The sequence below is a fragment of the Nerophis lumbriciformis genome, linkage group LG09 (genome assembly GCF_033978685.3).
Source record: "Nerophis lumbriciformis linkage group LG09, RoL_Nlum_v2.1, whole genome shotgun sequence".
Classification (NCBI taxonomy): Eukaryota; Metazoa; Chordata; class Actinopteri; order Syngnathiformes; family Syngnathidae; genus Nerophis; species Nerophis lumbriciformis.
In genome coordinates, this window is record NC_084556.2 from 29,655,001 (window position 1) to 29,677,500 (window position 22,500).

General features: G+C 39.7%; 1 protein-coding gene across 2 annotated transcripts in view; it reads left to right on the top strand.

The window, feature by feature from the left end:
• The window catches only part of LOC133608149 (transmembrane protein 164), a 54,511-nt gene that overhangs the window by 30,597 nt on the left and 1,414 nt on the right, over window positions 1-22,500 (top strand). For both annotated transcript variants that reach the window (XM_061963398.2, XM_061963399.1), the window contains exons 3-6: window positions 1,305-1,371; window positions 5,611-5,689; window positions 11,962-12,062; window positions 20,899-22,500. The exon at window positions 20,899-22,500 is cut by the window's right edge and continues 1,414 nt beyond it. In XM_061963398.2, the coding sequence (XP_061819382.1) occupies window positions 1,305-1,371; window positions 5,611-5,689; window positions 11,962-12,062; window positions 20,899-21,105 (454 nt within the window). In that variant the 3' untranslated portion in view covers window positions 21,106-22,500. The remainder of the gene's footprint in view (window positions 1-1,304; window positions 1,372-5,610; window positions 5,690-11,961; window positions 12,063-20,898) is intronic.

Here is a 22,500-nt window from a genome sequence, read left to right on the forward strand (position 1 = left end):
TTGCCATCTAGTGGAGGAGCAATTCATTGTTCCGCCTGTCTCTGTGTGTCACTGGCATTGATAGATGAACAAAGATACATTTATTATAATACTTTTCAAACCAATTAAGTGAAATTGCAACCCCGAGAGGGACAAGTGGTAGAAAATTGATGGATAAATTCCCTTGGTACACCTGATAACTACACTACACCCACTTATCTCATATCGTTTTACACACATCAGCCTTTTGAGTAATAATCAGCTAAAAAAAAAAATTGCCATGTAGCCTTCTTTCTACAAAATGGCAGGTTGTATGCGTTTACTGAAAGGCGAGTGAGACAAAAAGCCACTTCAAACCTATTACTACATGTCAGTCAATATCTTGATTGTTTAATATCCCTATCATCGTACCATATGCTGATCATTCAGTATTAGAGATGTAACAATAAACAATATTAATATCAGTAAAACTCCTGACGGTTAGTGTTACAGTTTTAAAATTACATTGTTCGAAAAAGCGTGATTGATTACCACACAGACTGACTGGCACCAGCTCATATATAATGCTTATATAAAACAAGAGACGTTGACGTCTTTCCACATTAAGAAACGACATACCCTAATCTGAATTTATACAAACACATTGCTGTCCGAGCAACTAAACGATTCAGTTGTGCACATTGAACCTACAAGCTGTGCTCTTTAAGGGCAGAGTGATGGTTTTATAGAATACGATGCGGAGGTGTTTTTATGGTGTGTTCAAGGACTGCTGAACAGAGTAGGATGCCACAACGCCTGCCAAATATAATGAATAATAATAATAGATTATATTTGTTATGCAATTTTCATTTAAATACATCTTAAAGTGCTACAGTCCAAAGCAATATTTAAAACAATAAAATCTAAAAAAAATACTAAGACTTAAACACTATCAGTGAAGCATAAGAAACACAAAATATGCAAAGTCGTGGGTTTTCTAACGATGTCTATGTATTTTAGTTATTTAAAAAAAAAAAATAAGTTGGTCAAAAGATTTCAGTGTGTTTGTACTTTTGGAGCACATCCAACAATACCGCGATAATAATAACCGTGATATGAAATTTCCATTTAGTTACATCCCTAGTAAGTATACAACACCACCTTGAACCCAGCAACCACCTAAGTGCTTAAAACAATTAACTCAAAATTGATTGAGTTTAGTTTGCAATGTGGAAATTTGTTGGATGAGCTCAGCTAGTTTACGTTTCTGAAAACATGTAAAGTTGACTAATGATAGCCTCAGGATATCAGATGTTTGTCGGTAATACTTATGTATGTGTTTCCAGGCTGCAGGTACACATGTTGAATGGTGCTCTACTGGCTTTAATGTTCCCCGTAGTCAACACCAGACTGGTAAGTACCCCCTGTGCTCTTGTTTTTTTCTTTCTGAGCTACACAAGGATAATTGTCTTGTTTATTGACTGTTTAATGTTACTAATTTAGTGAAGGTGTAATAAACTTCATCAACATGAAAGAGTTCACAACATTAGGTATAGAGGTACCTGTAATTAAGAGTGTTTTGAAATAAGAGCTGTCTAACAGCTCAATGTTATGCTTTTAGTTGCAATGAAAATTTTCAGTTACAAGCATACCCGCCGTTAGTTAGCGTAGCAAATACCACAGTGAACCTCGTAAGATCTGCCCAAAGTAAATAAATAAATAAATGGGTTATACTTGTATAGCGCTTTTCTACCTTCAAGGTACTCAAAGCGCTTTGACAGTATTTCCACATTCACCCATTCACACACACATTCACACACTAATGGCGGGAGCTGCCATGCAAGGTGCTAACCAGCAGCCATCAGGAGCAAGGGGTGAAGTGTCTTGCCCAAGGACACAACGGACGTGACTAGGATGGTAGAAGGTGGGGATTGAACCCCAGTAACCAGCAACCCTCCGATTGCTGGCACGGCCACTCTACCAACTCCGCGCGGCCACTCTACCAACTTCGCCACGCCGCCCCTGTATCTGGTATCTGGTATCAGTATCTGGTCTTACTCGCTAGCATTAGCTTACAGCTTGAGATCGACATAACTTTGTTTTACAACTGTCAGAAGAAGGAAAGTTGGTGAGAAGAACAGACTAGAAGATATTAATTTAATTTAAAAAAATAAATCATGACATGCTATCAAAAACAGGGCCATAGCACTTCTAGTGTGCACCAATCTGAAGCAGAATGAGTAACACCAGCCAAGAATGTTAAAATAATATCTAAATGTTATCCATAAAAACATGCAAAAGCTGTTCATGGTGTGTTTGATGGAGAAAAAGCTGGAATGAGATACCAAAGAAGTCCACTCTTTAAGGTAAATGCTGTACAATATAATTACATTACATTACGTTGTGTACGGAAAGTATTTAGACTCCTTTAAATTTAACACTTTTCCAAATATTGCAGTTGTCTGCTAAAATCATAAACATACCTGTATTTTTTTTTCTCATTGATATACACACACTGCATCCAATTTCTTTACCCATTTACATGTTATATCTACTTAACCATGGAATGTTTAGAATTAAACTATAAACACATGTAGTATTAGGTAAGTAAAAAAACATATTAGTTTACCAACATATGTTTATTTCCATAATTGTTTGCCCCAAGTGTTTTTGGCTAAATACAAAACTTTTGAATGAGTGAATAATGTTATAGTAGCCACATAGTGTAAATATGGCCCATCACTAGAAGCCAAATACCAAATACATTTCGGACCGTAGGATGCAGCGGATTATAAGGTGCACTGCTGATGAGCGGGTCTATTCAGGTCTTGTTTAATACAAAAGGCGCACCAGATTATAAGACACATTAAAAGGGTCATATTAGGATTTTTTTCCTGAATTTAAAACACTTCTTTGTGGTCTACATCAGTGGTCCCCAACCTTTTTGGAACCGCGGACCGGTCAACGCTTGAAAATTTGTCCCACGGACCGGGGGGGTTGTCATAAAAAAATACAATCATGAGTGCTTACGGACTGTATCCCTGCAGTCTTGTGTTTTTTATGTTGATTTAATAAAAATCTGCCCGGTACCAATCGATCCACGGACCGGTACCGGGCCGCGGCCCGGTGGTTGGGGACCACTGGTCTACATAACATGTAATGGTGAGTTCTTTAGTCAAAATGTTGCATAGATTATGTTTTACAGACCGCTATCTGGGCGTTTCTTCAGAATGTGCCATTTTGTGGGCAGTCTTATTTACGTAGCTCCACTTCGACGGCGTTTTCTCTCCGTCATCTTTGTTGTACCGGTATTTTATATTAGAAATGGCAACCGGGTAGGATAAATGCCCCACAACAAGAGGATGGAGAAAAAGAAGGAGCTCATTGACTACAGCGATGGCGCGTACTACAATGGCGGATTTGCGTCAATTTTCAGGACTAATGCAGAGCCCAAATACACATCAGCAGGTACTAATAAGTAAGAAAAGTTGGTTTTGTATAATATTGTGAAACAAAACGCCAGATGATGTCTCCTAATAGGTGCCATTTTGGGGTCTTTATACACACACAATAATAATACCCTTACAGGCCTCGAATTTTAACTGTTTAGGGTCAAGGCAAGTGTTTCCTTAAAGGAAGGCTCATATTTTAGGGCACCAAGGCAAGCATTATTTTCTTTCAAAGCAGGGGCTCCAAATCATGCGTGTGGGTGTGTGTGTGTGTGTGTGTGTGTGTAAGAATTTTGAAAGATGGCACCTGATGGCCATAAGACGTAACTGCACTTTTTGTTCATATATATAAAAAAGTGTTCATGTATGAGATCTAGTGGCAAAGTAATAATTAAGATTATTGTTATCAATATTGAAATCATGATTACTGATTGCTAGGTAAAGCAGTGTTGGGGTGTGAACGTAATACAATCATGTAGTTTGTAATGTCTAATAAAAAGGCTATAGCTTAACGTTATCCATATATCTAAAGACAAATATTAGTTTTTGTATTCTTTTTTGATATCAACTTGTCAGCTTTTTGTCCTTACATGATGCCTTTATCTCTGCTTACATTTTAATAGAGGGAATTTTTTGTTTTGTTTTGTTTATATGTTATGTACATTAATATGTACATGTAGATGCTGTATCGGGACAGATCCATTAGGAGTATAAGGAGAAATATGTCATATAGGAATTCACTATACACAATAAAACATTAACAAAATGCTGTGTCAAATTAATGTTTTTTGAAGTAATACCTCTGTGACATGAAAAAAACACAAGTAATGTAAAAAAAACAAAAAAACATGGCGTTTACTCAAAATAAAACACAAAGCAGTTTGGCTAAAGAAGATGAAGTCTAGTAAACAAGCTTTGTTCTTCTCCAACGCCTCCCTAGTGGTTCAGTACAACAGTTTGACCAACAATGACAAAAACAGGAGTGATACCTCTCGCATTGAATATACAATCTTCACAGCCTGTGTTCAATTCATTGAGATGACAAAACATTTTAGCTAGTATTGATGTTATTTGAACACCGATACAGTGAGCATCCCTGTCAACAAACTAAACACTTTATAAACAAGTTGTGACAACATTCACGACACATCGCCTGCTGCATGTTTCCTCCTTTCCTTAACTCTCAGTCACAGCAGCTGATGGACGCTGTATTGAGAAAATAAAAGCAACATCAAATAGTTTTTCTCCTTCGCTGTATACTTTTAGTGAGGGGACAAGTGCGTCCATCTCCAATAATGTCCACACCTGTCGCCATCTAACAGCAGTGCGCTGTTATACGCACGCCGAGAAGCGAGGGGAAAATGACGTTAAACCAAGCGCTTGGCTCCGTTAACTCCGAGGGGAAATCTCTGGAGCAAAGTCTGTGTTGTTTGTCCGCCATGATTATCAAGTCAAACGACGCTAGTGCACATGCGCCTGACTTCATGTTGCCTAAAATGCATTAGTAAATGAAGTTTTTTCGGTAATTAAAAAATTAGCTGGTATTACTAACCATCTGGAATTTAATCACAAATGATCATTATACCGTTTACCGTTACATCCCTAGTCCATTAACAAGTAAAAAGTCAAGGGCCGTCACGGCATGTTCTTGCCGCCAATGCTGGTCAATTTTTTAGGGCATTACGGCAAACGACGAGGGCGGTCGCTGCATTCGAGCCCTGACCATACGTTGAACCACAGTACGTCTGACTACAGTAGCTGTAATGCACGGACAATCCAGCAAGCGGTGCTGTTTCGTAGCTTACCAAAGTCAGACCAGAACATTGTGACAAACTTTTGAGCGCCGTATGTGATGTTTCTATTCTCAATAATGTATCAAAGTTTTGGGCTTGTTTGCTAGCGTCATTTATTGAACAGGTGTCCGCCTGCTGTCCACACGTATCTCTTATGTGTGACTGCCATCTACCAGTCACACTTATTACCCCATATACCAAATAAAATTGCTTCGAGGTCGGTAAGCACAGCCGGAAATAGTCCGTACATTAGGTGCACCGTCGATTTTTGAGAAAATGAAAGGATTTTAAATACGCCTTATTGTCCGAAAAGTACGGTAGTTGGATTGATCTTCTCTCATATGGGTACACTTTTCTTTTACCTTTGAATAATCAGCAAGACTGACTTTCCTCCTCTGTGTTGTCTTCAGCTGCCATTTGAGAAAGAAGTCTATTACATCCAGCACTCCATGCTCTACCTGGTGCCAGTCTACCTTTTCAGGAAAGGAGGTAAGGTGTTGGTTTACACCTGTATCGTCTCGTTGCTGGTTCTAGACCAGTGGTTCTTAACCTGGGTTCGATCGAACCCTAGGGGTTCGGTGAGTCGGCCTCAGGGGTTCGGCGGAACCTCCGCCGCGGATGTCAAGACACACCCGACTCAACGTGTAAATAAAAACTTCTCCCTATCGGCGTATTATGGATACCCCCAAACAATGTTCCCTCTAATTTTCCATATGTGTGAGCAAACGCAAAAACTCCTTGAGCATTCAGTGGAACACATGTGAGCGATGTTACACGTGCACATGCACTGTGGCCACACCAGCAGCACACCTGTCCCAAACCTGACTAAATAACAAGTTAAATGTTTTATTATTATAATCAAATGACAGCAGTCATTTCCATGAGATTATTTTCTAATATAAATATGTTGGCCCTATTACAATGACAATAACAAAAAATATTGTTTTTCATGAGCTGTGTACTAGTATTGTATGTCTGGGTGGGGTTCCTGCTTTGGAAATAATGTGTACTCCTTTCAGATATCGCATTTAGTTCCCACTAAAACATTCACATGTTACACAATAAGATGCAAACATGGGATCGTGTGTACATTCCTGTAACTTTGTTTATAAAATATATCTTTATTAGTATTTCTTTAATATAATAACATAATTTCATGGTTAATATTTATAAATTAAGATAAAATTAGGAACAAAAACATTTTATTGTTCACTAAAGAAGGGTTCGGGGAATGCGCATATGAAACTGGTGGGGTTCGGTACCTCCAACCAGGTTAAGAACCACTGCTCTAGACTTTGTCGTCTTCCTACTTGGAAGGAAAGGTTTTCAGACATAGTGCATCATTTAAAACTCCACTTGTCCACTAGTTCTCCTCCACCCCTTTTATTTGCCTTTAATTAAACTTTAGGTGGGCCCAATTAACATGATGGCCTGTTTGTAAGGAGCGAGAACTTAAATGTGCACTAATAGCACTCCTAATAACAGCTCTTTGTGTCACCTAATTGCATTTGCAAGAAAGAAGTGGTATTGGGAAATATCTGTCTAGATATCACAATCAGGGAATTAGAGGAACACAAGCAAAATATTCACCATATTGTTCAGTGTAAGTTATTGAGAAGTTGTAAAGAAAGCATACTCTGCTCGGTACTTTTGAAACCGTATTAGTGCTCAAATGGTGGCTAACCTGGTACTTAAAAAAGGAAAAACAAATATATTTTGTCTGAAAATAATTTTGTGACATGCAAGTTAATCATAATTTTAAATGAAATACTTCAATAATACAGATTAAATTAAAAATAAGAAATATATATTCCCCAATATACAATGTACTTCCTAAGAAGGCTGAGAAAATTTGGCATGTCACCCAAAATTCTCAGCAACTTCTATAGAAGTACGGTTGAGAGTGTCTTTACCAGCTCAATCACGGTCTGGTATGGAAACTGCACTGCTAAGGACAGGAAGGTGCTCCAGCGAGTGATTAAAACTGCTCAGTACATATCAGGAGCAGCCTTCCCCTCCCTACAGGACATGTACTCTACCAGGGCCACCAGGAGAGCACACAACATCATAAACACACACCCAGCACAGTCCCTTCAGCCTCCTACCATCAGGCAGACGATACAGGAGCCTGAAATCCAGGACTACGAGACTGACAAACAGTTTCTACCCACAGGCCATCAGGCTTGTGAATGCTAGCTTGTGAATGCTAGCTACACCCCCCCCCCCTTTTTACTTTTATCTTTTTGAACAAAAGACAGCTACCATGACCACCCCCGAACTGTGAACCATCACTGTAGACACTTTTCACTTTTGATTCACTTTAACTGCTACTCTGACCAAATGTCACCTCCATATTTATACTGTTGACTGTCAATCAGAATGTGCAATAATGTTATGTTACTTACTGTGCCTTGTATATACATTTTTATTTTTATTTTTATTTTAGCTAAGTACCGTGTGACTTGTTGAAGGGTGGACTAGCAAAGTAAGATTTTCATTGTACGGCAAACTGTCTGTTTAACTGTGCATATGACAATAAACAATCTTGAATCTTGAATATAAAAATAAAATACCGCGAAGTGGCAAAAGTTTGCAGAAAAAAGTAAAAAATTAATCATGAAATGAGGGCAACAAGCCCTCAAAACGGACGAATGAGCTCTTATGCCGGAATTTGTCAGAAAGTGATGGCAACAAAACAATTGGGGGAAAAACTCCACTTCAAGATGTTCAGTATCTTTTGAGTTCATTTCTCTCTCTCTCTCTCTCTCTCTCTCTCTCTCTCTCTCTCTCTCTCTCTCTCTCTCTCTCTCTCTGTCTCTCTCTCTCTATCTATATATATATATCTATATATATATAATATTATTTAGCTCATTCACCTAAGAGACTAGACGTATAAGATCTCATCGGATTTAGCGATTAGGAGTGACAGATTGTTTGGTAAACGTATAGCATGTTCTATATGTTATAGTTATTTGAATGACTCTTACCATAATATGTTACGTTAACATACCAGGCACGTTCTCAGTTGGTTATTTATGAGTCATATAACGTACACTTATTCAGCCTGTTGTTCACTATTCTTTATTTATCTTAAATTGCCTTTCAAATGTCTATTCTTGGTGTTGGGTTTTATCAAATGAATTTCCCCCAAAAATGCGACTTATACTCCGAAAAATACGGTGTGTGTGTGTGTGTGTATATATATATATATATATATATATATATATATATATATATATATATATATATATATATTATATGTATGTGTGTGTATATATATATATATGTATGTGTGTGTATTAGAGATGCGCGGATAGGCAATTTATTTCATCCGCAACCGCGTCAGAAAGTCGTCAACCATCCGCCATCCACCCGATGTAACGTTTGATCAGAACTGCACCCGCCCGCCATCCGCCCGCACCCGCCCGAAGTTTTATTTACGGAGGCAATAATTGAGCATGGATTTCCAATCGCACTGGCTGATCACATGGGACAGTTAAATGTTTGTAATGCAACCTTTAAAAATCATTACGCGGTGATCGCGGTCCCAAAAATAAACTTTTCTTGCATGATAATGTCCAGAAAAATTCGCTTTATATTACTATAGAGTCCTTTTAACGAATGAGTTTGATGGTTTATCACAAACCTTAAATGAAAGAAGTCCTTTGTTCTCCTGCACCATGCATGCACTTTGGCTTTGCTTCGTGTTTGGTGCGCAATCCTGTCGGCTGTATTTCACAGCACGACATACTGTTAAAAGTGTTTATACTATTTATGCTTTCAAGTCCAAGTTGAAGAAATCTTGTTAAATGTTGACAGCATAACTACCAAAATACAGAAGTATGTCCTTAATATTTTTGCAGTGCTATTTCTGTTGAAAAGTTCAAATGATTACATTAGAGATGTGATGTGCCACTTTTCAAGTGTCTGATGGCTTAAATTAATTTTCATTAATTTTTCATATTTTGAATTCTTTTGAAAGGCTTACAAAAAAACTACATTTGAATTGTAATTCCATGCTATTGACAGGACTATTAATTTTAATGAAGTTAGCTTACCATGTTTACACTATGATAATTGTGATAGAAATGTGAATTTTAGGCACAGAATATTTTTTACAATTGAACAAGGCAGTAGATTATACAAGCTTGGACAGAAAGTTAATAATGACACCAATTTTTTTTTTTAATGGAATTGTTTAGTACTGTTTTACCATTTGTTTACTGTAAAAAGTGTTTATACTGTTTATACTTTCAATTAACAAATTGAAGTCTTGTGAAAGGTTGACAGGATAACTGGCATTAACTGTCAAAATAATTTCAAACTATTGAAGTTAGCTTACAGAATAAACATGCCAATCAACCCATATGATTTTTGCTGTAATATTTTTGTTTTGAAAAGTCACTGTGACTGATAGAAAAGTGATGGTTTTAGCAACATTTTAACCTGTCTGAATGCTAATAATCATTTTGCGTCGGGGGGCGAAGCCCTGAACCCTCCACCAGGACTTTGTCCTGGACCTACCGGGGCCTGCGGCCCTTGGACCCTGGCTACTAGGTTTTTCTGATTTCAAAAGTTGGCAGGTATGGTGAGGTTATAAAGCTTTTGCCTGTTAAAGAAAGGAGACTGATCCAATGCAGCACAGACTTTCGCGTGCCACGCTGTCACGACCCAGACGCACACCAGTGCGCAATCATATGGGAGCCGCGCTGAGCGCACCTCCAAGCGCGTCTCGCTGCCGGCGACGGCCAGGTATGGGCCCACGCTCCAGCGCCATCCATTTTCAGGGCTAGTTGATTCGGCAGGTGGGTTGTTACACACTCCTTAGCGGGTTCCGACTTCCATGGCCACCGTCCTGCTCTCTATATAAACCAGGGTGAGCCCCACCCCTTTCGTGAGCGCACTGCGCGCGGAGTGACCCCTGTTACGCGCCCCCGGCAACAGGGGTGGCGGGCAGGTAAGCTGCGCGGGCGGAGCGCGCGGAGTGACCCATGTTACGAGCCCCCGGCCACGGGGGTGGCGGGCAGGTATGCTGCTTACCTGCTGCGCGTGACGCCGGCCGCGGCGAAGGCGGACAAGGCGGGGTGTCGGTGCGGTGGGCGCGGTAGTGACCCTGGACGTGCGTCGGGCCCTTCTCGCGGATCGCCTCAGCTACGGCTCCCGGTGGGGCCCTCTCGGGGGAAGGGGCCTCGGTCCCGGACCCCGGCGAGGCGTCCCTTCTCCGCTCCGTAAAAGTGTCCATCTCTTTTCTTTTCTTTTCTTCTGTTGTGGCATATGCAGCAGGTGCCTGCTCGTTTTTCGTATGTGGGTAACAACATTTAACTATGTATATATATTTCCGAATTGGTTTAACTGCCACCCACAAAAAAAAAAATTAAAAAATAAAAAAATAAAAATATCTAATTAATCCGCCCGACCCGACCCGCGCGCGGATAAAATCTTTTTTTTTTTAATTTCATCCGCCCGATCCGCGGATAATCCGCGGACTCCGCGGTTGTGCCCGCAAACCGCGCATCTCTAGTGTGTATATAGAGAGTCCATTTTATTTTTATATTTGTTTACAAAATGTAGCATAATTAACATTTCTTGACCTTCCAATTTCAAGGGTAAAATTCTATACTGATGAGAAAGGTTTATTGCGTTAGAAAGGGTTACTTGCATTATTATTACTGTATTGTATATTATGATTACATTAGTGCTTAATTTGGTCTCAAAATAATGCATGTTGACAATAACATTGTATATTGGTCATTATTTGTGTTACATTATATCATCCAGCAATATTTGTTATGGACCCTAGCCGAGTTGTGTAATTTAGTTATTCAGAATTCTGGTGTTTGTGAATGCACCTCACCAAGAGTCTGATTAGTTCATTATGAGGAAGTTTTGTGGAGTTGGAGAAATGTGTGTGTATGGGTGCGTTTAGAATACAATGTTGCAACTGGTCACTGCTGTTGGCATTTTAAGGTCAGCAATAAAGTTCAAAAAGAGCTTCGGTATTAAAACTTTGGACAACCCTGGTCTCGGCACCAATGCGAAACCCACTGCATCTTACTCACAGCTGTCCCTAATATATTGTTTTTTTCTGATTTGACAACACATGACGAGCAGTGGCAGTTAGCTAGTTGTCTCATTGTTTAGTAGCGTTTGGATCAGCACACTGTATTGTTTGTATTCTTAAGCCAGTATGAAAGAAGGAAATGTAATACTTTCCTGCAGTGCTACTCTCTTATGAGCCACTAGTGAGCAAACAGGAAAAGCCCGTTCGACACCACATCCTCTGGCTACCACTGCAACGAAGTGTTACATGTCTTTATAAACTGGTCAGAAATGGGAAGAATCAACATTCTTTTGTTCCATCAGTTCTGACTTATCCAATAGTCTGGTGTATTTGTTGCAAGGAACATCATGTGGTTGCATTTGCACAATTCAACATGTCTAACAAGGAGTCTATTGAATTCTTCCTATCTATTACTTCTATTATCTATTACCGATTAATCATTCATACCTTATCTTATATGTAATTTGCTTGCATTTAGTCATTTTCTTCACTTCTTATGTAAGACAAAGGGAAGGGTTTGGGGAAAAAAATATCAAGAAGCAAAAAAATGTTTGAAAAAAAAATGCTCTGTAGCCTGTGCAGTGTTAAGGAAAAGTAAGAAATATGTTGCAAATAAGAATAAAATATGATTGATGTAATTCCCAATACCTTTTTTTCACTTTACAAATTTGTGTTTATTAGTGTGTGCTTTTCTTCTTAGGTGTGTACAAGCCTGAGCCCCTGGGGGACATGTGGTGGGGGCTGCTCGCCACCGGCATCCTCTTCCTGTATCACTTTGTCTTCTTGCAAGTTCTTGGCTTGGTAAGAGAGAGACCCCTGCTGGCTGCACTTGATATTTAATTGTTGCCACAATGTTTATTGTAATATTCATATTTTGGTTTGGTCAGGCAAGGTGATGCTTATGATTTGAGTGAATCGAGACAAATGAAAGCGCTAATTGTTACTTGTAAATTAATATTATTTTACAAGCATTGTAAGCACCCGGCATGTTTACAGGAATTCTGATATAAAAAGAATGGAGGATGCAAAAGGATTGTCTCTCCACAGATCCTGTAGTGCGCTACAGTGTTCTTTCACTTCTTTAGGGAAGTTGGCAAATAGGCTGTATTTTTAGGAGCAAAAATAAATGTTTTTAAATCATCCCTGTTGAACAAAGAACTGGCGATATACAGTTGGTACAGAAAAGTATTCTGACCCCTTTACATTTTTCACCCTTTGTAACATTGCAGCAGTCTGGTAAAATTATTTAAGTTCATTTTTTCCTCATCAAAGTACCCATAGCAGTTAGCATAGAGTACAGAGTACAAAAAAGAAGAATTATGAGAAATACTTTCAACCTTATTGAAAATAAGATATTCTTCATCTCAGTATGTTAATAATGACTGAATTAATTAATTAATTACATATTACAAAACTGTTGTATACTAATTCATAGATGTTATTTTATTATATAAAAAGGTCAGTAAATTATTGTATATATTTGTAAACGCTTGAAGTGGGAAAGGGGTAGGATTAAATAAGCTTTGCTTCTTCCTACTCCTTTTCGGGCATGATGTAAAATGAAATGATATGAAATTGTGTGATGTATTATGATGTAAGTGTGTTCATGTTCGAAATAAACTAAAGAAAGAAAAGTTATCTTGTATTTATGTATTTTATTATTTATTGTTATTATTAATATCTATTAGTTATTTGCTATTTGAATTTGGCAGTCATTTTCCCATTATATCAATTAGTTTTTGAGTATCGGTAATATGTACCTAACTGTACTGATATAGTTAACAGCAAAAAATAAATATAAAAGAATCGCCATTTCCGGACTTACCTGCTCTTCCATCTCCTTTTCCATAGACATCATAGCTTTTGCTCTTTCAGCTTTGAGAACATCAAGAGGATGCAAAATAGCGGCAGGTCTGCTCTTCTTTCTCAGTTTTTGTATAGATTTGGACCTTGTCCTTTCGAGGGAGTTCCTAATTCAGTCTTTGAAAAAATGTCCATCCAAACTCTGACCAAAACCCTTCTTCATTGAATTAAAAATCATTAAAATGATAGATGCAAATTACATTTCTCTCGGTTGGTCCGTCTCATTTTGCACAAATTAATTTGACAGAAGAGGTCCATACTTTCCTCATATTCCCATTTTTTGGAAATGTATGCAGGCTGAGCCCTTCTTTAGTTGTATTGTTACAATACATATTTGATCATTCTTTCAACTTGTGCATGACATAAACATGATTCGGGATGAAGATGCTACCAAAACATTTACTACACAAAATTAAATTGCCTCCAGTCTTCTGTAGGGGATTCTGTGTTTTTCTGACAAAATTGGGTGCTGTGTGTACATTTAAAAAGTACTTTAAGGGTTTTAGCAGATGGCTGCATTGTTACAAAGAGTGAAAATGTAAAGAGGTCTGAATAAGAACTATATTAAATTAAACAGAAAAAATACTTGGTCTTCAATCACAAGACATGTTTATGATTTATTATTACACTTTTTTGTTCTTTTTATAAGCCATCTGCCAACATTCACTTTTTGTCTACTCCTAAATAAAAAAATGCTCACATTAAAGCACAGGAAGTGAACAATCTATTTGTAATTAGTGAGATTTGGAGAAGGTTTAAATAAGCTCTGCTTCTTCCGACTCCTTTTTAAACATGTTGAATTGTAAATGTGATGATAAGCGTCTTTGGAAACAAATAAACTACAACGTTTTTTATTTAGAACTATTGTGTGACAAATGCAGAATAAGCAAAATCTATTTTTGGTATAAGGGGTTGGGAGAGGCTGCAAAATTGGCCATGCTAGTAATCTTTAAAACTGCTGTAAAAGGCAGACAGAGAAAAAACAATGTGAAAATAACTTTCTTCTGTCACTTTTGTTGTTGGGCACAACAGCATTAAGCTGCTTAACAGCATTAAGCTGATTTAAGGTTTCTAAAAGTGTATGATAAGACCCTTTGTTGCCTGTTGTGTTTTGAAAAACAGAATATACAGGTAAAAGCCAGTAAATTAGAATATTTTGAAAAACTTGATTTATTTCAGTAATTGCATTCAAAAGGTGTAACTTGTACATTATATTTATTCATTGCACACAGACTGATGCATTCAAATGTTTATTTCATTTAATTTTGATGATTTGAAGTGGCAACAAATGAAAATCCAAAATTCCGTGTGTCACAAAATTAGAATATTACTTAAGGCTAATACAAAAAAGGGATTTTTAGAAATGTTGGCCAACTGAAAAGTATGAAAATGAAAAATATGAGCATGTACAATACTCAATACTTGGTTGGAGCTCCTTTTGCCTCAATTACTGCGTTAATGCGGCGTGGCATGGAGTCGATGAGTTTCTGGCACTGCTCAGGTGTTATGAGAGCCCAGGTTGCTCTGATAGTGGCCTTCAACTCTTCTGCGTTTTTGGGTCTGGCATTCTGCATCTTCCTTTTCACAATACCCCACAGATTTTCTATGGGGCTAAGGTCAGGGGAGTTGGCGGGCCAATTTAGAACAGAAATACCATGGTCCATAAACCAGGCACGGGTAGATTTTGCGCTGTGTGCAGGCGCCAAGTCCTGTTGGAACTTGAAATCTCCATCTCCATAGAGCAGGTCAGCAGCAGGAAGCATGAAGTGCTCTAAAACCTGCTGGTAGACGGCTGCGTTGACCCTGGATCTCAGGAAACAGAGTGGACCGACACCAGCAGATGACATGCACCCCAAACCATCACTGATGGTGGAAACTTTACACTAGACTTCAGGCAACGTGGATCCTGTGCCTCTCCTGTCTTCCTCCAGACTCTGGGACCTCGATTTCCAAAGGAAATGCAAAATTTGCATGGTTGGGTGATGGTTTGGGGTGCCATGTCATCTGCTGGTGTCGGTCCACTCTGTTTCCTGAGATCCAGGGTCAACGCAGCCGTCTACCAGCAAGTTTTAGAGCACTTCATGCTTCCTGCTGCTGACCTGCTCTATGGAGATGGAGATTTCAAGTTCCAACAGGACTTGGCGCCTGCACACAGCGCAAAATCTACCCGTGCCTGGTTTACGGACCATGGTATTTCTGTTCTAAATTGGCCCGCCAACTCCCCTGACCTTAGCCCCATAGAAAATCTGTGGGGTATTGTTAAAAGGAAGATGCAGAATGCCAGACCCAAAAACGCAGAAGAGTTGAAGGCCACTATCAGAGCAACCTGGGCTCTCATAACACCTGAGCAGTGCCAAAAACTCATCGACTCCATGCCACGCCGCATTAACACAGTAATTGAGGCAAAAGGAGCTCCAACCAAGTATTGAGTATTGTACATGCTCATATTTTTCATTTTCATACTTTTCAGTTGGCCAACATTTCTAAAAATCCCTTTTTTGTATTAGCCTTAAGTAATATTCTAATTTTGTGACACACGGAATTTTGGATTTTCATTTGTTGCCACTTCAAATCATCAAAATTAAATGAAATAAACATTTGAATGCATCAGTCTGTGTGCAATGAATAAATATAATGTACAAGTTACACCTTTTGAATGCAATTACTGAAATAAATCAAGTTTTTCAAAATATTCTAATTTACTGGCTTTTACCTGTAAATGGGTTCGGCCTGGGTAGTATAGCCTAAAAATAAAATCTTTGGGGGTTTTTTTCACAAAAAAATTTAATTTGTTCCTACTTTTTAAAGAAACCAATGAATACAAATGCCAGTGATAATTCAAAACCAGTTTTGCTTTCAGTTGATCGAAAACTAGTTGTTTGAAATGACGCTGCATACACTGCATCTTACTCCTGGCAAAATTCAGATTTGTATAATATTCTTCTTTTTAGACCAGATGTAAATTGTATTTTGTATGGAATACATTTCAAAGAACTATATTAAGAGCTTCGTCTGGGAGGCAATACTTGAATAAATTACTTCTGTAAACAACACTGTAGCATTGTACATTGCATGCAAGTAATCTCCAATGTTGAGATTGATAAAGTAAAAACTTAAAACTTCCATCTTGAATAAAATACTTCTGTAAACAAAAAGGTAGCATTGCACATTGCATGCAAATACACTCCAATAAATCAATAGATACCAAACATCAACAAATAGTAATAAAAATCAATCAGACCAATAAAGTGCAAACTTAAAATGTCTGTCTTGATTAAAATAAAAATGTATATTGTATGCAAATAAATACAAAAATAAAACATTGAGATGACTGTATAGTTTTATAGTAAGTGGATAAACGCAGGCTTTACCCTGAAGTATCCTGGGCTCCTTGTTAGTGTGTACTGATGTTGGAGGCAATGTATACTTCATTGCACATGTAGTATATCACTTCATTGATGATTAAACGCATAATAATTCCACGGGAGTTTTGCAGCAGCATGTGGATGTGCAGATAGACTGCTTTAGTGATCGCTCTGTGCATTTTTCTATTTTCTCATCATACATGGTATCATCATACATGCCTTGTGTAAATGATTCCAACACAGTAAGCTGCTTTTAAGCAGGACTTTTGTTGTTGTTGCAGTCTTGTTTGCCTTGTAAATATTTTCATTTGGTTTCCCCCGCTGTGCTCGATGCTGTTTAAGATGCCAGAGTAAGTTTGTTGTGATGCTGCCTTTTTTAAACAAACTTTGCAGCGTGCAAAGGCTTGTGAATCTACGCTAAGGAAGTAAGGGGGCAGGCGAGGGCTACGGAAACTCATGGAGGCAAACACTATGCCGGAGGAAGAGGAGAAAAACTGATTTTTTTAATTTTTTAAATCAGCTACAACAAATTTATCGACAAAATCGATATTTCCCCCAGGCCTAAAATAGGTATACTTGCTAAATATAGCAACAATGTTGCTAAATTGGCAACATTGATCTTTGTAGCTTCATCTTCTTATTCTCTAGCTAACCAGGTAAAAATTAGGTGTGTTAAGAAGCCAAGTTACTCCACTACCTGGACGACAAGTTACTTTACCAGACATTAAAGTTACGGTTCACAAAAATCATGGTTCGGTTCGATACGTTAATCTACAGGTGTCAAGGCCAAGGGGCCAGATGTGGCCTGTCACTTTATTTTATGTGGCCCACCAAAGGCTGGAAATAACGTGCGTCAATAATATACTTTTTGCTAAATGTATTTGTTCTTTTAATTTTGACCAAAAAATGACGGTACTGCATATTAGAGGTGGGAATCTTTGAGCACCTCACAATTCAAATCCAAATCTTTGGGTGACGATTCGATTCAATCGTAATATATTATTTGGTATATAAATTATAATAAAAACCTTTTCAAAACAGGTTACAGGTTTCAAAAGCTCCTCTTGGCTCCTGACGCGCAGTGTTGGCCTACAAAATGTTTTTTAAGATTTTATTTACAAAAATCCCAGAATATTAATCAATCAAATAAAAGAAAAAAGATCAACTCCAACCCAATCCCAGCTCAACAATATTTAGGATACAATTTTACAAATCAATTTAAAAGACATACAATACTTACTAAATATAATACTGAATTAAGGAAAATCTAAAATGTATAAAAGCAAAAGTATTGATAATAATAATAACGTCAGTATTTAATGTTCAATCCAAAAATTTATTATTTATAATCTTTGTAAAAAAAAAACAAAAAAAACTATTTGGCAAAAAAATATATATATATATATATATTTCTTTTGATAAATTCTCGAACATTATGAATCGGGCTAGTGTACAATCAAAATATAGAAAAGTTGCGATTTGAATGTGAATAGATGTTGTTAAGCACCCATTCTTTGTATCTTCTAAACTTTAATATTATCTGTGCATGCAACAAGATAGAAGAGCAGATAGAGACTATGGAGCCCGGCTAGCGTTCAGCAGCTTGACAGCGTCAGGGAAGAAGGTATCTCTGAGCCTGGTGGTTTTACTCCTTATGCTCCGCGGCCGCTTGCCTGAGGGGAGGGGTGGAAAGGGTGCAGGGTAAGTGGAAACCCTCCCCCTGCATCTACGCGTGTAAAGTTCTGAGGTGTTGAGAAGGCTTATCCCCCGGTCTTCTGTGCAGCATTCACCACCCTCTGCAGTGCCTTCTTCTCCGCCACACTGTTGTAAAAGCTCCTCAGGACTGAGCTACCAAATCCAGCTCGCCGTAGCTTCCTGATGAAGTAGAGTTGCTGGTGGGCCTTCCTGACCAGACAGGATGTGTTGGTGCTCCAGGTGAGGTCCTTGGTTATGTGCACACCCAGGTACCTGAAGCTGGAGACCACTTCCACAGCTGCTCTAATGTACAGTGGGGGAGGGGGGCATGCGTCCCTTTTGAAGTCCACCACCATCTCCTTGGTCTTCTTCACATTGATGTGGAGGTGTTTTTTTCTGCACCACTGCTCCTGTTGTTCAACCTCCGGTCTGTATTCGGACTCACCGTTGTTAGTGATGCGTCCCACTACTGCTGTGTCGTCCGCAAACTTTACTATATGACAGCTCGCCGAGCAGTCATACGTCAGCATCGTGACTAGGAGGGGGCTCAGCACACAACCCTGGCGAGAGCCAGTGCTGAGGGTGATGTGTCCTGGGCATGACGTTAAAGTGCATCCGGCAGTGGAGGCTCCTCTATGGGGTCTTGGGGCACTAGGAGGTTAACCCCTTTACTACTGTTACCCCAGGTGGTCCCTGGCAAAGGCCTAGTACCTGACTGCCCCCTAGCCACGGATACGGTGAAGACCTCAACGGCGGAGCAGGCGGAAGACGGTAGATGTAAGAACTACCACAACGGCTGCGATGGCGGAAGAAGGCACCCCCACATCCATGTGGGCCCAGTTATGGGGAAATAACATCCCAAGACCTCAACGGTGGAACAGGCGGAGGATGATTGCTAGCCCTATGGAGCGTCACAACGGCTGGGATGGCGGATGAAGGCTGCAGCAGAAAAGGGTCCCCAGTCGTCTTGGACTCCATGCCACTGGACCCTGACCCAGATCTGTCAAGGATCGTGTGGTGACTGTCTGTGCACCAGTCTCCCCACGTTAAACAAAGTCATGCACAGGCATCCTCCATAAAGGGATACCCCCCTACCAGGCGGTCATACTCGCTTCGAGTGACCGCCAATGATGATGATGATGAGGGTGATGGAGGAGGACACACTCTGGTGGATCCTGACTGTCTGAGGTCTACTGGCCAGAAAGTCCAGGACCCAGTTCACCAGTGTGGGGCTCAGTCTGAGAGAGGCAAGCTTCTGCACCAAGGTCTGTGGGTTGATGGTGTTGAAGGCTGAGGAGAAGTCCAGAAAGAGCAGGCAGACATAGGAGTTTCTACTTCAGGTAAGTGAGGGCTGTATGGACCGCTGACGAGATGGCGTCATCAGTGGAGCGTTTTTTTCTAAAGACGTACTGATTGGGGTCCTCATTGACGTCGATGTGAGTAATGACAAGCCTCTCAAAGCACTTCATGACTACCGGGGTTAGTGCAACAGGTCGGTAGTCATTCAGGCCTGTCACTGTGAAGCTCTTGGGGACAATTGTTGCATTCTTTCAGCAGGTGGGACAGATGCCAGTGAGGTGTTAAAGATGTCTGTCAGCACCTCAGACAGCTAGTGGGCACAGTCTCTCAATTCCCTCCCCGGGATGTTGTCAGGGCCTGCCGCTTTGCGGGTTGAGATCTGCTGAAGAGTCCTCCTCACATCTGCTGTGGTCACACTGAGGGGCATGTCACCTGGTGGTGGGGTGAGTCTGGTGTTGGTTGGGGGGTTGTCAGGGTCCTCGAAGCGGGCGTAAAAAGTGTTGAGGGTACCTGGCAAGAATGGTTCCCCTGGGCATTGTGCATCCCTGATGTTGTACTTTGGATGCACCTAATGCCATTCCACATGCTCCAGGGGGTCGTTGGTGTTAAAGTGACCCTGGATTTTTTTGGGGAGTATGTGTCGTTGGTCCTCGCGATGCCTGCAATCAGATCTTTTCTCACCACTATGGGTGCTGATGTTTCCCCTGCTCTGAACGCAGCATTTCTAGTTTTCAGAAGAGCTCTCACCTCAGCATTCAGCCAGGGTTACTGGCTCAAATATACATTTTTGTGAAATGTTATGTATTTGGTCCTCATTTTCTGCTGTGCATACTTAAGTTAGAACTCCAGTGTATAAAACAAAATCAGCACCGTGTCAAAATAATAAAAAATACATGGATCTGTTAAGTCAGCCATCTTCTGAGGAGCTATATAAGTTTATATATATATATATTATATTAAAAATAAATATGTTTTGAAACATTCTAACATAGTATTAACAAACTACTGTACTGTATCATTTGGTGTCCCCCACGGTGAATTCTATTTTGGACATGTGTCTTTTCATCTTTAATTCTAATGTGCTTATTTAAATTCAAGTTAAAGTACCACTGATAGTCACACACACACACTAGGTGTGGTGAAATTACTCTCTGCTTATGAGTGGGGGCGAACAGGTTACCACCAAATGTTTTTATGTATGTTTGCATACAAAGGTGAATGGAAAAGACTGCATAATGTAAATATTAAAAGTTGTATAAAACCTTCCAGCAGTTCTTGTGTAGTTCGCTCCTACTGCTACATGTTAGTATCACCAATCCCTGTGGATTGAAGCCAAGAAGCAACAGGAGGAGTCAGCAAAAATGTTCATTTGACATTTGTATGCAGACCATAAAGATGATTGTGTTGGCCCACAGGCGACGGAGGTGAACCTCAACAATATGCTGTGCCCGGCCGTGTCCGATCCCTTTTACGGGCCTTGGTACCGTGTGTGGGCGACGGGCCACCAGACGCTCCTGACGCTGCTCCACGGAAAGTTCCTGACCCTGCTCTCGCAACACACGGGCCCTGTGTGCAGATACTCGCTGGACACACTCCGACTGCGCAGCAAGAAAATCGACTGAACAAGCCTTTCACTTTCACTTTCACTTTCATTGCCTTTTATGTTGCTTTTATTTAGAGTATTTTACGGTTTTATTTCAGTCAGTGTTGCTTGTGACGCCATGTTTTTTATGTAATGGCATACATACACTGCTCACATGCCATACGTGTAGGGAGGTGTTTTAAGGCTAGTGGTCCGACTTGAGAATCAAATGTGCAAAAATATCCAGAAAATCATTTCTTATGTTGCCTTTTTTGTGTGCAGAAAAAGGCCACTAGTGATAGCACATGTCTAACTTCAAGATAAAGCACTCCTCAAATTTAGGACCAGTCAGCAAATTTCAGGATGAATCTAAAATACATCTCCCGACAGAAGACACTTGCAGCTCTAAGAACATTCTAGTTCAGTGGTGGGCAAACTTTTTGGCTCAGGGACCACATTGGCTTCTAAAATGTAACATGCACACGATGCATCTCAAAGCATATTTCTGTTGGAACTATGGATGGTAAACTTCTCAAACATAGGATTTTTTTCATTATATTACATCTTGTTTCAACAATATATCAGATCGGCGTGGTTCAGATGGTAGAGCGGCCGTGCCAGCAACCTGAAGGTTGTAAGTTCGATTCCAGCTTATGCCATCCTAATCACGAGCAAGACACTTCACCCACTTTTCTCCTGTGGCACTGACACTGGTGTATGAATGTGCAGCACTCCCTTGAAAAAGAGATTGTTAATGTCAATGGGACTTCCCTGGTTTTATATAAAGGGAAAAAAAAAAAAAAAAAGATTTCAAATAAGAACATTAAATAAACATGAAAATGATATTACAGAGTTAACGCTTACACTCTTGTGGTGGGAGCATTGTTGTTGATCTAGTTTATCAGTTCTGTTTTCAAAACCAATCGTTGCTTAATTGGCGGACCAGATTAAAAAAAGACCACCTGGATGTGGCCCGTGGGCTGTAGTTTGCCCATCCCTGTCCTAGTTGAAGCCTCACAATTGTGCATCAGCTTTTTGTCAAAAAACAACCTAGTGAAACATTGAACCATGTGCCTTCAAAAGTGACCCTCGGTTTGGGACGTTTCAGCCTCCTGTTGCTAGCAGGGTTTGTTTCATCATTGTGAACACAAAAAAGAGAGACATGTATTGTGACTGATGGGCGAAATCCCCCACAGTTGTGTTTGAGATGAGTCATTTTGGTGTTCTCAATATTGGCCGCGCTTGTCTCAGAGCGCCCGCATTGTAGCATCAAATGAAGTGTTGTCAGACCGATGGGGAGGCGGTTGATCAATGATGTCTATTTGTGCAACACCAACACGTGTTGGAGTCGGCTACAATAGCGCCAAAACAACTCCACCCTCTGTATGGAGTGAAATTACTGCTAAAACAAAAATATTTTTACTTACCCCCAATT